General features: G+C 55.8%; 1 protein-coding gene across 1 annotated transcript in view; it reads left to right on the top strand.

Moving 5' to 3' along the window:
• The window catches only part of RRAS2 (RAS related 2), a 37,908-nt gene extending 22,526 nt beyond the window's left edge, over window positions 1-15,382 (top strand). Inside the window, exons 2-6 of the mRNA XM_075326542.1 lie at window positions 862-949; window positions 1,024-1,126; window positions 2,448-2,556; window positions 11,953-12,071; window positions 14,605-15,382. Of these exons, the coding sequence (XP_075182657.1) occupies window positions 862-949; window positions 1,024-1,126; window positions 2,448-2,556; window positions 11,953-12,071; window positions 14,605-14,692 (507 nt within the window). The 3' untranslated portion in view covers window positions 14,693-15,382. The remainder of the gene's footprint in view (window positions 1-861; window positions 950-1,023; window positions 1,127-2,447; window positions 2,557-11,952; window positions 12,072-14,604) is intronic.
• The last annotated feature ends 1,591 nt before the right edge of the window (window positions 15,383-16,973 follow it).

The raw sequence follows: 16,973 nt of genomic DNA on the forward strand, positions 1-16,973 counted from the left end.
TCTTGTACATAGGGGGCAGTATTATAGTAGTTATATTCTTGTATATAGGGGCAGTATTATAGTAGTTATATTCTTGTACATAGGGGGCAGTATTATAGTAGTTATATTCTTGTACATAGGGGGCAGTATTATAGTAGTTATATTCTTGTATATAGGGGGCAGTATTATATTAGTTATATTCTTGTACATAGGGGGCAGTATTATAGCAGTTATATTCTTGTATATAGGGGGCAGTATTATAGTAGTTATATTCTTGTATATAGGGGTAGTATTATAGTAGTTATATTCCTGTACATAGGGGCAGTATTATAGTAGTTATATTCTTGTATATAGGGGGCAGTATTATAGTAGTTATATTCTTGTATATAGGGGCAGTATTATAGTAGTTATATTCTTGTACATAGGGGGCAGTATTATAGTAGTTATATTCTTGTACATAGGGGGCAGTATTATAGTAGTTATATTCTTGTACATAGGGGGCAGTATTATAGTAGTTATATTCTTGTCATTGTTTGTGGGTTTCTGTTTTGTAGCCAGGTTCTTCCTGATGTAGATGATTGGGTGTGTTTTCTGTCATTACACGCTGCTGGTGCTGCCTCCTGGTGGTGTGTCCGGTCATTACACGCTGCTGGTGCTGCCTCCTGGTGGTGTGTCCGGTCATTACACGCTGCTGGTGCTGCCTCCTGGTGGTGTGTCCGGTCATTACACGCTGCTGGTGCTGCCCCCTGGTGGTGTGTCCGGTCATTACACGCTGCTGGTGCTGCCTCCTGGTGGTGTGTCCGGTCATTACACGCTGCTGGTGCTGCCCCCTGGTGGTGTGTCCGGTCATTACACGCTTCTTCTCCTCTTCTTTTTCCGCAGTCTTACTTTGTGACGGATTATGACCCGACGATCGAGGATTCCTACACCAAGCAGTGCGTTATCGATGAGCGTGCGGCCCGGCTGGACAGTGAGTGCGCAGTGTGCCGCATGCACCCGGTATATAGCGTATACTCTGCACTAATGCTGCTCTGTGTCTTCCAGTTCTGGACACCGCGGGGCAGGAGGAGTTCGGAGCGATGCGCGAGCAATACATGAGGACCGGAGAGGGGTTTCTCCTGGTGTTCTCCGTCACCGACCGAGGAAGGTGCATCCAACCGTATAGAGGAGGAGGGGCTGATAACCTCACGCGTATAGAGGAGGCGGGGCTGACAACCTCGCGTGAATATAGAGGAGGCGGGGCTGACAACCTCGCGTGAATATAGAGGAGGCGGTGCTGACAACCTCACGCGTATAGAGGAGGCGGGGCTGACAACCTCGCGTGAATATAGAGGAGGCGGGGCTGACAACCTCACGCGTATAGAGGAGGCGGGGCTGACAACCTCGTGTGAATATAGAGGACTCGGTGCTGACAACCTCACGCGTATAGAGGAGGCGGTGCTGACAACCTTACGCGTATAGAGGAGGCGGGGCTGACAACCTCACGCGTATAGAGGAGGCGGGGCTGACAACCTCGCGTGAATATAGAGGAGGCGGGGCTGACAACCTCGCGTGAATATAGAGGAGGCGGGGCTGACAACCTCGCGTGAATATAGAGGAGGCGGGGCTGACAACCTCACGCGTGAATATAGAGGAGGCGGGGCTGACAACCTCACGCGTATAGAGGAGGCGGGGCTGACAACCTCACGCGTATAGAGGAGGCGGGGCTGACAACCTCGCGTGAATATAGAGGAGGCGGGGCTGACAACCTCGCGTGAATATAGAGGAGGCGGGGCTGACAACCTCGCGTGAATATAGAGGAGGCGGGGCTGACAACCTCATGCGTATAGAGGAGGCGGGGCTGACAACCTCGCGTGAATATAGAGGAGGCGGGGCTGACAACCTCACGCGTATAGAGGAGGCGGGGCTGACAACCTCGCGTGAATATAGAGGAGGCGGGGCTGACAACCTCACGCGTATAGAGGAGGCGGGGCTGACAACCTCGTGTGAATATAGAGGACTCGGTGCTGACAACCTCACGCGTATAGAGGAGGCGGTGCTGACAACCTCACGCGTATAGAGGAGGCGGGGCTGACAACCTCACGCGTATAGAGGAGGCGGGGCTGACAACCTCGCGTGAATATAGAGGAGGCGGGGCTGACAACCTCACGCGTATAGAGGAGGCGGGGCTGACAACCTCACGCGTATAGAGGAGGCGGGGCTGACAACCTCACGCGTATAGAGGAGGCGGGGCTGACAACCTCGCGTGAATATAGAGGAGGCGGGGCTGACAACCTCGCGTGAATATAGAGGAGGCGGGGCTGACAACCTCGCGTGAATATAGAGGAGGCGGTGCTGACAACCTCATGCGTATAGAGGAGGCAGGGCTGACAACCTCGCGTGAATATAGAGGAGGCGGGGCTGACAACCTCGCGTGAATATAGAGGAGGCGGTCTGGTCGCGCAGGTGACGTTTCTTTTTTTTTTCAGTTTTGAGGAAATCTATAAATTCCAGCGCCAGATCCTGCGAGTGAAGGACCGCGACGAGTTTCCGATGATCCTGGTTGGGAACAAAGCGGATCTAGAGCATCAGAGACAGGTACCGCCCCGCGCCCATCCTGAGCCTCCTGGTGCATGATCCCTACATCTATAAGAGCCCAGATGTGACGCCGAGCGTGTATGAACCCAGCAGGGCCGAGCGACTTCCATGGGTGCAGGATTGGGGCCACCAGGGCTCATGACTCGGTATCATTGGTTTAGGGTTTTCTCCGACAGTCGTCCGTCCACATAATAATGGAGCCATAGAGACCGCAAACACTGTCCAGCAGTGTAACCCTTACTGAACCCTCAGCTCTCTATACAGACACATCTGCAGGTTTTTCCCTCTGCTCTCTATACAGACACATCTGCAGGTTTTCCCTCCGCTCTCTGTACAGACACATCTGCAGGTTTTTCCCTCTGCTCTCTGTACAGACACATCTGCAGGTTTTTCCCTCTGCTCTCTATACAGACACATCTGCAGGTTTTTCCCTCTGCTCTCTATACAGACACATCTGCAGGTTTTCCCTCCGCTCTCTGTACAGACACATCTGCAGGTTTTTCCCTCTGCTCTCTGTACAGACACATCTGCAGGTTTTTCCCTCTGCTCTCTGTACAGACACATCTGCAGGTTTTTCCCTCTGCTCTCTATACAGACACATCTGCAGGTTTTTCTCTCCTCGCTATACAGACACATCTGCAGGTTTTTCCCTCCTCTTGCTATACAGACACATCTGCAGGTTTTTCCCTCTGCTCTCTATACAGACACATCTGCAGGTTCTTCCCTCTGCTCTCTATACAGACACATCTGCAGGTTCTTCCCTCTGCTCTCTATACAGACACATCTGCAGGTTCTTCCCTCTGCTCTCTATACAGACACATCTGCAGGTTTTTCCCTCCGCTCTCTATACAGACACATCTGCAGGTTTTTCCCTCCTCTATACAGACACATCTGCAGGTTTTTCCCTCCTCTTGCTATACAGACACATCTGCAGGTTTTTCCCTCTGCATCTGATCTACAAAGGTGGGTGGTGTCTTGCTTAGTGGATGCACTGGTGTCTCGGCTCTCCGGTAGTCCCTCACTCAAGGACCCCTCAGACAGACGCACTGAAACTGTAGCTTAATCAGCTTTCGAGGCCACTAGATCGGCCTTCTGCCGTCCCTCACCTCTGCTTGGGCCTCCTTGGTGGGTTCCTCTTGGGTTCGCTCCATCTTTGGGGCATCGTATCGGGAGCCCCCACCTCTGAAGTCGCAGGCGAGAGAGCCCACGCAGGAAAGCGTCTCCGAACTGCTTCCCGTGATGCAGCCACGTGCTCAGCCCTTTCTCCGTCCAGAGTTTTATGGCTGAAGGCACGGAACGTGGACTCTGCATCCAAAAACTCTGTATCCAGGCTCCGGTTTTCAGGGCTCTAGACTTTTTGGAGAGAAAGTAGAGCAAATAGTCTCTGATGCCATCGGGGGTAGAAGTCCCTCTCTTCTACAATGGAGGCCTAAAAGTTCTCCCCTCTCCGGTTCTTTCACCAATTTTAAACCGGAAATAAGAATCTCCAGGACAAGTCTCTGACAGAAGAAAGACCCTGCCTCCTGCCGGTTTATGCCGGACGTCCTCGAGGACACCAGCAGACAGATCTTCAGCATGACGGTCCATCCCCACCTGGGAATCCTCTGCGGCTGAGCGGGTGTCGTCTCCTACAGCTCCAGGATAGAGCTTCCCACCCTCTGTCACTTTCATTCCTCCAGAGGATACTGCTGTTTCCTCTGGTTTCTGCAAGGCCATCGCGTCTCCTCAGGTCGGACGTCCTCTTTCCCATTCCCTCTCAAGAGCGCTCTTCGAGGTTTTATTCAAACCGGTTTGTGGTCCTAAATAGAGACGCATGTGTCCGCCCCATCTTGGAGCTCTAAGCTGTTGAACAGGCGCGTCCATCTCCCCCACTCCAGGATGTATTATCTCCGCTCAGGGATAGCCTCTATGGAGCCTGAGGAGTCTCTGCTCAGTAGACATCCAGGATGCCTATCTGCACATACCCATATTCCCATCCCACCATAGATTGCACCGATTCAGGATCACCGATTTGCCGATCGGCCAATCCACAGCACCCAGAGTTTTCACAAAGGTGGTGGCAGCCATTATGACCTTCTTCAGACCGGAGGCGTCCTCGTCATCCCTTATCTAGACAATGTCCTGATCATTGTCCCCTTCAGTGTGCAGCGACAGCCTGCAAATCACTCCGGACACTCATTCTTGGCTGGATCACATGGTTTTCCTGGGAATGCTGTCCAACACGGCGTGGGCAAGACAAGCACTCTGCCCTACTACGAGGAATCCGTTCTCAGACGTCCCTCTCCATGCTGTCTTTGTGGGTAAGATGGTTGCTACGATGTCACATTTGCTCCGTTCCACACTTTCCTACTTCAACTTTTTCTCCTCTGAAGTTGTGACAAATCCACTCACTCCTTGGACCGTCCAGTGGCACTTCCTTTCCAGATCAAGAAGTCTCTGGAATGGTGGAGACGTTCTCCTTTCATTCTTCACTGAAGATCATTCTCACCGATTTCTTGGAAGATTATAAAAATGGATGCCAGCCTCCTCGGCTGGGGAGCAGTCTTCCAGAACCTTATGCGGGCGTCACACGGTACGATATATCTGGAGATATGTCGTCGGGGTCACGTCGTTGGTGACGCACATCCGGCATCGTCAGAGATATCGTACCATGTGACCCCTATGAACGAGCAGAAACACTCACCTTCTCGTTCATCGTTGACACGTCGTTCATTTTCAGAATCTCGTTCCTCCTTCTGTGCTCCGGTTGTTCGTCGCTCCCGAGGCAGCACACATTGCTCCGTGTGACACTCCGGGAACGATGAACTCTGCTTACCTGCATCCCGCGGCTGCCGCTGGCAATGCGGAAGAAGGAGGTGGGCGGGATGTTTCTGTCCTGCTCATCTCCGCCCCTCCGCTTCTATTAGCCGGCCGCTGTGTGACGTCGCTGTGACGCCGAATGTCCCTCCCCCTTCAGGAAGTGGATGTTCACCGCCCACAGCGAGGTTGCCCGGGAAGTAAGTACGTGTGACGGGGGGCTAACGGCTTTGTGCACCACGGGAAACTAATTGCCCGTGACACACAAACGACGGGGGCGGGTGCGATCGCTTATGTGATCGCACGATTTATCGTCCCGTGTGACGCCCGCATTAGTCTTCCAGAATGCCCAGGGTTTGTCTGTTGGAGCAATCCTCCTGGTCTTCTTCACTGGCAGGACCTCCCATTTGGCTGTCTGAACCACTTCCAATCAGACAACCACCACAGAGGATCTCTAAGCCGAGCAGTGATGGTTGAAGTTTCTCCGATCCTTTTTATGGCTTGAACAGAATGTAGCAACAATCTCAGCAGTTCACATCCCCAGAGTGGACACCTGGACCGCCGCCTTTCACAACCAAGAAGGTCTCACCGTGGGTGAATGGTCCCTGAACCCGACAGTCTTCTGCTAGATCTGCCTCAGATGGAGGATATGTTGATCTGAACCACAAGGTTCCCCAGTTTGTATTCACACCTCACGGTCCCCTAGCTATCAAATCCGACGCCCTGGCAATTTCGTGGTCCCAGTTCTCTCTCTCGTACCTGTTTCTTCCTTTGCCACTGATCAAGAAAATCAAGGCAAAAGGAGTCCCTGTGTCATACTCGTGGCCACAAAGACCTTGGTATGCAGAGCTAGTCCATCTCCTCGCGGACGTCCCATGGAGACTCCCAGACCTTCCAGATCTTCTTTCGCGGGGTCTTCTCTTCCACCAGAATTCTCAGCCTCTTAATGTAATGGAATGGTGTTTTTTACACCGCAGTTTTAAGATAGTCTGGATAACCTGATCAGAGGGACCAGAGTATGTTCAAGGTGAGAAAGCCTTCTTCCTCTCGCATATACCATCGATGGTGTGACTCTAACCAGGCAGTTCCCATGTTTTGTTTTGGGGGTTTTTTTCCCCCATACCTTCCCTACTGTCCTTTTTGCATTTGGATCTTGAGTCTGGCCTGGGTCTCCTCTTCCTCAAGAGTCTGGTCTCCGTACTCTCCATTCTTTCAGAAAAGCCTTGCATCTCGTTCCCATTACCATCCTCCTGTAGAACCTTGGGACCTTCACCTCTTTCTGGACGTCCCTCAGAGGTCTACTTTTGAACCACTCCCGTGAAGTTTCTCTATCCTTCCTCTTATGGAGGGCTGCCTTCTTGGTAGCCATCATCTTGATCAGACAAGTGTCCAAACTTGTGGCCTTCTCCTGCCGTTCTCCCTATCTGGTGTTCCACTAGGACAAGGTGGTTTTAGTTCCGATGCCATCCTTTTTCCCTAAGATGGTTTCTTTTTGTTTCACTTTAACGAGTACATTAAGCTTCCTCCGTTCTGCCCATCTCCCTCTCATCCTTTAGACCGGTTGCTCCATAAGCTGGAGCTTGTGAGGGCACGCCGCCTGTACATTGGCAGGACAGCATCTGTCAGACGAGTCGGACTTTCTTCGAGATTCTGGACGGTCATCGCAGAGGACTTCCTGCCTACAGATCCACCATTGCCTGCTGGATCCGATCTGCTATCTTTTGAAACTTAAAGAATAGAGGACACCCCCTCGGGGTCGCTGCTCTCTACTCATGTGGTGGAGGCCTCCGGGGCTGTTCACCACCAGGCTCCGGTATCACAGCTGTGCATAGCTGCAACCTGTTTTTCCATTCATAAATTCAAATATTCTCCATGGTTCACGCCTATGGCTCATCGGATGCGAGTCTCGGTAAGGAAGGGTCCTGCAGGTCGCAGTGGCCCAAGATCAGACTTGAGGGTAATATCCTGTGCCCATGCTTCGGGACAGCTTTACAATGTCCTGTGGTCTCCTGTGTCCCCAAGTGAAGCGATTAAAGAAAAGATTTGGGGTACTCACCGTAAAGTCTTTCTTGGAGTCTTCACCTGCTGTTTAGTTGTGTCGGTGTTCTTACCTTGCTGCTGCTGCTTCTCCTGCTGTTTACTCGCTGATGATCTCCATGCCGGTCAGTGGGTCCATACTACTTGGGGGAGAGCTTTTCTTGCATAGCGGCAGCACCATACACCCGTGGTCTCCTTTATCCCCCAATGAATGCTCCAAGAAAAAGGTTTTACGGTGAGTACCCAAAATCGTCTTCATCACCAGCAGGGACAGGGAAAATGGTGCGAATCAAGAGGAAGATGGACGGTGAGAAATACAGGCATGTTCCTGAGCAAAACCTGTTTGTCAGTGATGTGAGACGGGGACGGAGGTGTCGCCTTCCAACGGGGAGACGTGTGAATATACTGGAGCAGCCGAGTCACAGCCCAGTGCTTCATCTAACTGAATCTGAGGATCACTGCTCATCGGAGGAAACCTCTCTCTGGAAGGTGCCCGAGCAGATCTACCTGGAGGAAACATCTCACTGGAAGGAGCCGGAGCAGATCTACGTTGAGGAAACATCTCACTGGAAGGAGCCAGAGCAGATCTACCTGGAGGAAACATCTCACTGGAAGGAGCCCGAGCAGATCTACCTGGAGGAAACATCTCATTGGAAGGAGCCCGAGCACCTCTACCTGGAGGAAACATCTCACTGGAAGGAGCCGGAGCAGATCTACCTGGAGGAAATATCCCACTGGAAGGAGCCGGAGCAGATCTACCTGGAGGAAATATCCCACTGGAAGGAGCCGGAGCAGATCTACCTGGAGAAAGCATCTCACTGGAAGGAGCCCAAGCAGATCTACCTGGAGGAAATATCCCACTGGAAGGAGCCGGAGCAGATCTACCTGGAGGAAACATCTCATTGGAAGGAGCCCAAGCAGATCTACCTGGAGGAAATATCCCACTGGAAGGAGCCGGAGCAGATCTACCTGGAGGAAGCATCTCACTGGAAGGAGCCCGAGCAGATCTACCTGGAGGAAACATCTCACTGGAAGGAGCCGGAGCAGATCTACCTGGAGGAAGCATCTCACTGGAAGGAGCCTGAGCAGATCTACCTGGAGGAAGCATCTCACTGGAAGGAGCCTGAGCAGATCTACCTGGAGGAAGCATCTCACTGGAAGGAGCCGGAGCAGATCTACCTGGAGGAAGCATCCCACTGGAAGGAGCCCGAGCAGATCTACCTGGAGGAAGCATCTCACTGGAAGGAGCCGGAGCAGATCTACCTGGAGGAAGCATCTCACTGGAAGGAGCCCGAGCAGATCTACCTGGAGGAAACATCTCACTGGAAGGAGCCCGAGTAGATCTACCTGGAGGAAACATCTCACTGGAAGGAGCCGGAGCAGATCTACCTGGAGGAAGCATCCCACTGGAAGGAGCCCGAGCAGATCTACCTGGAGGAATCATCTCACTGGAAGGAGCCGGAGCAGATCTACCTGGAGGAAGCATCTCACTGGAAGGAGCCGGAGCAGATCTAACTGGAGGAAACATCTCACTGGAAGGAGCTGGAGCAGATCTACCTGGAGGAAGCATCTCACTGGAAGGAGCCCGAGCAGATATACCTGGAGGAAACATCTCACTGGAAGGAGCCCGAGTAGATCTACCTGGAGGAAACATCTCACTGGAAGGAGCCGGAGCAGATCTACCTGGAGGAAGCATCCCACTGGAAGGAGCCCGAGCAGATCTACCTGGAGGAAGCATCTCACTGGAAGGAGCCGGAGCAGATCTACCTGGAGGAAGCATCTCACTGGAAGGAGCCGGAGCAGATCTAACTGGAGGAAACATCTCACTGGAAGGAGCTGGAGCAGATCTACCTGGAGGAAGCATCTCACTGGAAGGAGCCCGAGCAGATCTACCTGGAGGAAACATCTCACTGGAAGGAGCCCGAGTAGATCTACCTGGAGGAAACATCTCACTGGAAGGAGCCCGAGCAGATCTACCTGGAGGAAACATCTCACTGGAAGGAGCCCGAGCAGATCTACCTGGAGGAAACATCTCATTGGAAGGAGCCCGAGCACATCTACCTGGAGGAAACATCTCACTGGAAGGAGCCGGAGCAGATCTAACTGGAGGAAACATCTCACTGGAAGGAGCCGGAGCAGATCTAACTGGAGGAAGCATCTCACTGGAAGGAGCCGGAGCAGATCTAACTGGAGGAAACATCTCACTGGAAGGAGCTGGAGCAGATCTACCTGAAGGAAGCATCTCACTGGAAGGAGCCCGAGCAGATCTACCTGGAGGAAACATCTCACTGGAAGGAGCCCGAGCAGATCTACCTGGAGGAAGCATCTCACTGGAAGGAGCCGGAGCAGATCTACCTGGAAGAAACATCTCACTGGAAGGAACCGGAGCAGATCTACCTGGAGGAAACATCTCACTGGAAGGAGCCCGAGCAGATCTACCTGGAGGAAACATCTCACTGGAAGGAGCCGGAGCAGATCTACCTGGAGGAAACATCTCACTGGAAGGAGCCTGAGCAGATCTACCTGGAGGAAGCATGTCACTGGAAGGAGTCTGAGCAGATCTAACTGGAGGAAGCATCTCACTGGAAGGAGCCTGAGCAGATCTACCTGGAGGAAGCATGTCACTGGAAGGAGCCGGAGCAGATCTACCTGGAGGAAGCATCTCACTGGAAGGAGCCGGAGCAGATCTACCTGGAGAAAGCATCTCACTGGAAGGAGCTGGAGCAGATCTACCTGGAGGAAACATCTCACTGGAAGGAACCGGAGCAGATCTACCTGGAGGAAGCATCTCACTGGAAGGAGCCGGAGCAGATCTACCTGGAGGAAGCATCCCACTGGAAGGTGCCGGAGCAGATCTACCTGGAGGAAACATCTCACTGGAAGGAGCCGGAGCAGATCTAACTGGAGGAAGCATCTCACTGGAAGGAGCCGGAGCAGATCTACCTGGAGGAAGCATCTCACTGGAAGGACCCCGAGCAGATCTACCTGGAGGAAACATCTCACTGGAAGGAACCGGAGCAGATTTACCTGGAGGACGCATCTCACTGGAAGGAACCGGAGCAGATCTACCTGGAGGAAGCATCTCACTGGACGGAGCCGGAGCAGATCTACCTGGAGGAAGCATCTCACTGGAAGGAGCCGGAGCAGATCTACCTGGAGGAAACATCTCACTGGAAGGAGCTGGAGCAGATCTACCTGGAGGAAGCATCTCACTGGAAGGAGCCGGAGCAGATCTACCTGGAGGAAACATCTCACTGGAAGGACCCCGAGCAGATCTACCTGGAGGAAACCTCTCACTGGAAGGAGCCGGAGCAGATCTACCTGGAGGAAACATCTCACTGGAAGGAGCCCGAGCAGATCTACCTTGAGGAAACATCTCACTGGAAGGAGCCCGAGCAGATCTACCTGGAGGAAACCTCTCACTGGAAGGAGCCGGAGCAGATCTACCTGGAGGAAACATCTCACTGGAAGGAGCCGGAGCAGATCTAACTGGAGGAAACATCTCACTGGAAGGAGCCGGAGCAGATCTACCTGGAGGAAACATCTCACTGGAAGGAGCCGGAGCAGATCTACCTGGAGGAAACATCTCACTGGAAGGAGCCGGAGCAGATCTACCTGGAGGAAGCATCTCACTGGAAGGAGCCGGAGCAGATCTACCTGGAGGAAACATCTCACTGGAAGGAACCGGATCATATGTAACTGGAGGAAGCAGCAAAAATCCCAGTGCTAAGATGTGGAAATCTCATAGAAACTGCAGCAAAAGGAGGCTCCACAGAGTGCTGACTACAGGGCGTGAATAGTTATGCAAACTGGCTATGGGGGCTTTCATAGTTATGCACATGGGCTTTGGAGGGGGGGGTGAACTGGCTATGGGGTGGATAGTTATGCACTCTGGCTACGGTGGGGGGTGCATAGTTGTGCACGTGGGCTATGGCGGGGTGCATAGTTATGCACACTGAAGTGTTCAGCTATTTTGTCTTATGTCTTCTTTACAATGATAAGCACAAGGCCTGTTCTGTACATGATCGGATGTACATATATACACGCGCACACGTATACCTGCACATATTATACATGTATATACCCGCACTATCTCCCTTGTACATGGTGGTGCTCGTTCTGATGTATAGACTGTACATTGGGGGTATACGGGGATGCTTGAGCCTCATATCTCCCCCTGTATTTCCCCAGGGGGTCTTCCACAGGGTGGTGTGACTATTACAGGGGTCCTTGTTACCGGAGCCCCCCTTATTCTGTATACATAGCTGGGTTGTGTAGAGCGGCTCGTGTGCACAGGACGATGCGTTGCTGAGAACGATGACTTTTAAGCTCACACATAAATCCTTTCACCCGACGAGCGTGCGCTTTGCTGAATGGTCGGGCAGCGTTCCTAGGAGCGGTGATCAGCCAGTGGTGTAATTGCTCTGCAGGTAACAGACCCTGCTGCCCCCGGTGTAGACGGGGCCTGGTGGTGATTGGGGTCCGCCGTGGCCGGAGCTCTGGGGGGCAGGGATTGGCGCTTGCTTGTGGCCGGTGCGGTTACAGATCTCTTGTTCTCGGCAGGTAACGCAGGAGGAAGGGCACCAGTTGGCGCGGCAGCTGAAGCTGACGTACATGGAGGCATCGGCGAAAATCCGGATGAATGTGGATCAAGCATTTCATGAATTAGTGCGAGTAGTGAGGTGAGAGCAGAGACGAGCGGCGGCATCACACCACTGTGCACGGCGCTTCATCTCTGTGTCATGCACGCTCCGAACGCTCTGGCACATGCCGGCCCCGTGCCTTCTGCACCACTTTCAAGACCTCTGCCTGCTGTCACCAGATGGAAATGCAGTCAAAGGCTAAAGCTCCTTCTGAGATGGTTCAGGGCGGCCATGATGGATCGGACCTGTCAGAGCCGGTGATGGATTCTCAGACTCCGATCCATCATGGCCGCTCAGTAGTCTCTGGACAGGACCCCGTGGGTCTCTTCTGGGGTCCCCGGCACAGATTATTGGCCCGGTCTGATGCGAGGTGATCACTTCAGTGCGACTCACAGTAACGTTGTGCCGCGCTGGGAAACACACGAGGTAACAGACGGGCGAGCACCGAGTATTGACCGGACAGATGGACCCCCAAGGTAAGAGACGGGCGAGCACCGAGTATTAACCGGACCCACAAGGTAAGAGACGGGCGAGCACCAATTATTGACCGGACCCACAAGGTAACAGACGGGCGAGCACCGATTATTGACCGGACCCACAAGGTAAGAGACGGGCGAACACCGATTATTGACCGGACCCACAAGGTAACAGACGGGCGAGCACCAATTATTGACCGGACCCACAAGGTAAGAGACGGGCGAGCACCAATTATTGACCGGACCCACAAGGTAACAGACGGGCGAGCACTGAGTATTGACCAGACCAATGGACCCACAAGGTAACAGACGGGCGAGCACCGAGTATTGACCGGACCGATGGACTCACGAGGGAAGAGACGGGCGAGCACCGAGTATTGACCGGACCGATGGACCCACAAGGTAAGAGACGGGCGAGCACCAATTATTGACCGGACCGATGGACCCACAAGGTAAGAGACGGGCGAGCACCAATTATTGACCGGACCGATGGACCCACAAGGTAAGAGACGGGCGAGCACCGATTATTGACCGGACCGATGGACCCACAAGGTAAGAGACGGGCGAGCACCGATTATTGACCGGACCGATGGACCCACAAGGTAACAGACGGGCGAGCACCGAGTATTGACCGGACTGATGGATCAGAGTCTGCGCACTGAGCCGCCCAACTCCGGCCCCAATGAAACCCGCTGCGGTCACACACCTACGCTATTGTCAGCAGGGTGACCTCAGAGGGTTCTCTGCACCGATGCAGCAGAAGCAAACACTCAACTGTGAAACGTTCAGGATGTAATTCACAAGGTAACTGGTCACTGACGGCAAAGAGGGGCGCCTGACGGCAAAGAGGGGCGCCTGACGGCAAAGAGGGGCGCCTGACGGCAAAGAGGGGCGCCTGACGGCAAAGAGGGGCGCCTGACGGCAAAGAGGGGCGCCTGACGGCAAAGAGGGGCGCCTGACGGCAAAGAGGGGCGCCTGACGGCAAAGAGAAGGAACCAGGACTGACAGCAAGCAGAGGTCCTGAAAACAGCCACAAGCTGTAGATTTTTTTCATATCGGGAATCTCTCAGTAGCTCCAGTCTGTGGAGACGACCCCCCGTCATTCTCCCGGCTGTGGAGACGACCCCCCCCCCCCGTCATTCTCCCGGCTGTGGAGACGACCCCCCCCCCCCGTCATTCTCCCGGCTGTGGAGACGACCCCCCCCCCCCCCCCGTCATTCTCCCGGCTGTGGAGACGACCCCCTGTCATTCTCCCGGCTGTGGAGACGACCCCCCCCCCTGTCATTCTCCCGGCTGTGGAGACGACCCCCCCCCTGTCATTCTCCCGGCTGTGGAGATGACCCCCCCCCCTGTCATTCTCCCGGCTGTGGAGACGCCCCCCCCCCCCCTGTCATTCTCCCGGCTGTGGAGACGACCCCCCCCCCCTGTCATTCTCCCGGCTGTGGAGACGACCCCCCCCTGTCATTCTCCCGGCTGTGGAGACGACCCCCCCCTGTCATTCTCCCGGCTGTGGAGACGACCCCCCCCCCTGTCATTCTCCCGGCTGTGGAGACGACCCCCCCCCCCCCCTGTCATTCTCCCGGCTGTGGAGACGACCCCCCCCCCCTGTCATTCTCCCGGCTGTGGAGACGACCCCCCCCCCTGTCATTCTCCCGGCTGTGGAGACGACCCCCCCCCTGTCATTCTCCCGGCTGTGGAGACGACCCCCCCCCGTCATTCTCCCGGCTGTGGAGACGACCCCCCCCCCGTCATTCTCCCGGCTGTGGAGACGACCCCCCCCTGTCATTCTCCCGGCTGTGGAGACGACCCCCCCCTGTCATTCTCCCGGCTGTGGAGACGACCCCCCCCCTGTCATTCTCCCGGCTGTGGAGACGACCCCCCCCCCCCCGTCATTCTCCCGGCTGTGGAGACGACCCCCCCCCCCGTCATTCTCCCGGCTGTGGAGACGACCCCCCCCCCCGTCATTCTCCCGGCTGTGGAGGCGACCCCCCCCCCCCGTCATTCTCCCGGCTGTGGAGACCACCCCCCCCCCCCGTCATTCTCCCGGCTGTGGAGACCACCCCCCGTCATTCACACTTCTTTCCCTCTCTCCGCAGGAGGTTTCAGGATCAGGATTGTCCTCCATCTCCGGAGCCGACGCGGAAGGAGAAGGACAAGAAAGGCTGTCACTGCGCGGTGGTCTAGGACGGTTGGCGGCGCCCGGTGCGGATGTCGGGGCCCGGTCTCCGCTATCTCAGTGCGTCACCAGGATGACCTTAGTCAATGAGACCCCGGACACTGGACGGCTCCTCCGAGCTCCGCACCCACCCAGGAGAGAGCAGGTCTCCCCGGAAATTCACCCCCAGAAATCGGATTGTTCTCTTTTCAGTGGTGCTGCCGGTGCGGTGGCGGTGTGGTCTGGCGGCACGGACGCTGCGTGCACCACGTCCACGCCACTTTCCCGATATGAACTGGGAACATTTTACTTTTCCCTTTTTTAATTTCAGGATCCGATTTTTCTGACAAGACTCCATTTTTAAGTGTCCTTTATTTTGAAGATGGCGGCGGCGGTGTTACATGTCTGTGTTGGGATTGGCGCAGGGGGCGGGTCCGTGGTTGATGCGTTGTTGGGGGAGGGGCACCGCGGCTTTTCTGCGTCTCATTATTTTCGTCTCTTCCTAGCGGTAATGTAGCAGCCCTCCGCTCAGCCGCGACTGTGATGTCACTCGCCCTAGAGCCGCCCGGCGCAGAGGCCAAAAAGATGGCGGCCAAGAAACCAAGTGCCTGATCTGAACTCTGACCCTGGAGGAACGAGCGTGAATACGGCGTTGTACGCGGGCGGTGAGCGTCTTATCCGTTGCCAAATTCTGAAAATAATAAAGTTTACTAGATACATGCTGGAGTGACGCCGCTCCGCGATTTCCACCGCCTCCTGCGTCGGCCTCCAATACTAGAGGCTTAAAGGTGCAGTACACACTCCTGCAACTAAAGCTTAAAGGGGCTTTCCAGTGCTGGGGAACGGGGGCTGGTTTTCCTAGGAACACAGACCCTCGGTGGCTCCTGCTGCGCTGTGACGGACCCTCGGCGGCCCCCTGCTGCGCTGTGACGGACCCTCGGCGGCCCCCTGCTGCGCTGTGACGGACCCTCGGCGGCCCCCTGCTGCGCTGTGACGGACCCTCGGCGGCCCCCTGCTGCGCTGTGACGGACCCTCGGCGGCCCCCTGCTGCGCTGTGACGGACCCTCGGCGGCCCCCTGCTGCGCTGTGACGGACCCTCGGCGGCCCCCTGCTGCGCTGTGACGGACCCTCGGCGGCCCCCTGCTGCGCTGTGACGGACCCTCGGCGGCCCCCTGCTGCGCTGTGACGGACCCTCGGCGGCCCCTGCTGCGCTGTGACGGACCCTCGGCGGCCCCTGCTGCGCTGTGACGGACCCTGGTCCACCCCCTGCTGCGCTGTGACGGACCCTCGGCGGCCTCCTACTGCGCTGTGACGGACCCTCGGCGGACCCCTGCTGCGCTGTGACGGACCCTCGGCGGCCCCGGCTGCGCTGTGACGGACCCTCCATGTCCGGATGTAGTAGATGATTTTTTTCCGTTCGGTGTCTGCACTCTGAGATCTCGCTCATATCTCTGTAGCGTTTTGTTTTCTTGCTGCGGCCGCACAGGCTTCTGCACTATTATTACACCGGTCTCCTGGGCCGGGGCCCCCAGGGGCCAATCTGCAGCAGCCGCGGTGTTTGTTTATAAGTATTACCAAATCAGGGGAAACATCTCTAAACAGCAACTGCTGCCTGCACCCTCGCACCGCGGCCCCTCGCACTGACACCTGTGCCCTCGCACCACAGCCCCTCACACTGACACCTGTGCCCTCGCACCACAGCCCCTCGCACCGCCACCTGTGCCCTCACACCGCGGCCCCTCGCACCGTGGCCCCCTTGCACTGCCACCTGCGCCCTCGCACCACAGCCCCTCACACCGCCGCCTGCGCCCTCACACCGTGGCCCCCTTGCACTGCCACCTGCTCCCTCACAACGTGGCCCCTCGCACAGTGGCCCCCTTGCATTGCCACCTGCGCCCTCACACCGTGGCCCCCTTGCACTGCCACCTGCGCCCTCGCACCGCGGCCCCTCACACCGTGGTCCCCTTGCATTGCCACCTGCGCCCTCACACCGTGGCCCCCTTAAATTGCTACCTGTGCCCTCACACCGCGGCCCCCTTAAATTGCTACCTGTGCCCTCACACCGCGGCCCCCTTGCACTGCCACCTGCGCCCTCGCACTACTGCCTGCGCCCTCGCACCGCGGCCCCTCGCACCGCATCCTCGCCCCGTGACAGTGAGTCCTACAACATAACGGGTCTGTGTCGGACTCTCGGCCGCCGTATGATTGCCTGCGGGCACTTAGAGTTGGTTCTGTGGTTTCTTCGTGTCATTCATGATGTGACAGAGACGTCCTGACACCCGGGCGTCTGTGCGAGAGCCGGGCATCTGC

The sequence above is a fragment of the Anomaloglossus baeobatrachus genome, chromosome 10, assembly GCF_048569485.1.
Source record: "Anomaloglossus baeobatrachus isolate aAnoBae1 chromosome 10, aAnoBae1.hap1, whole genome shotgun sequence".
NCBI classification, from domain to species: Eukaryota; Metazoa; Chordata; class Amphibia; order Anura; family Aromobatidae; genus Anomaloglossus; species Anomaloglossus baeobatrachus.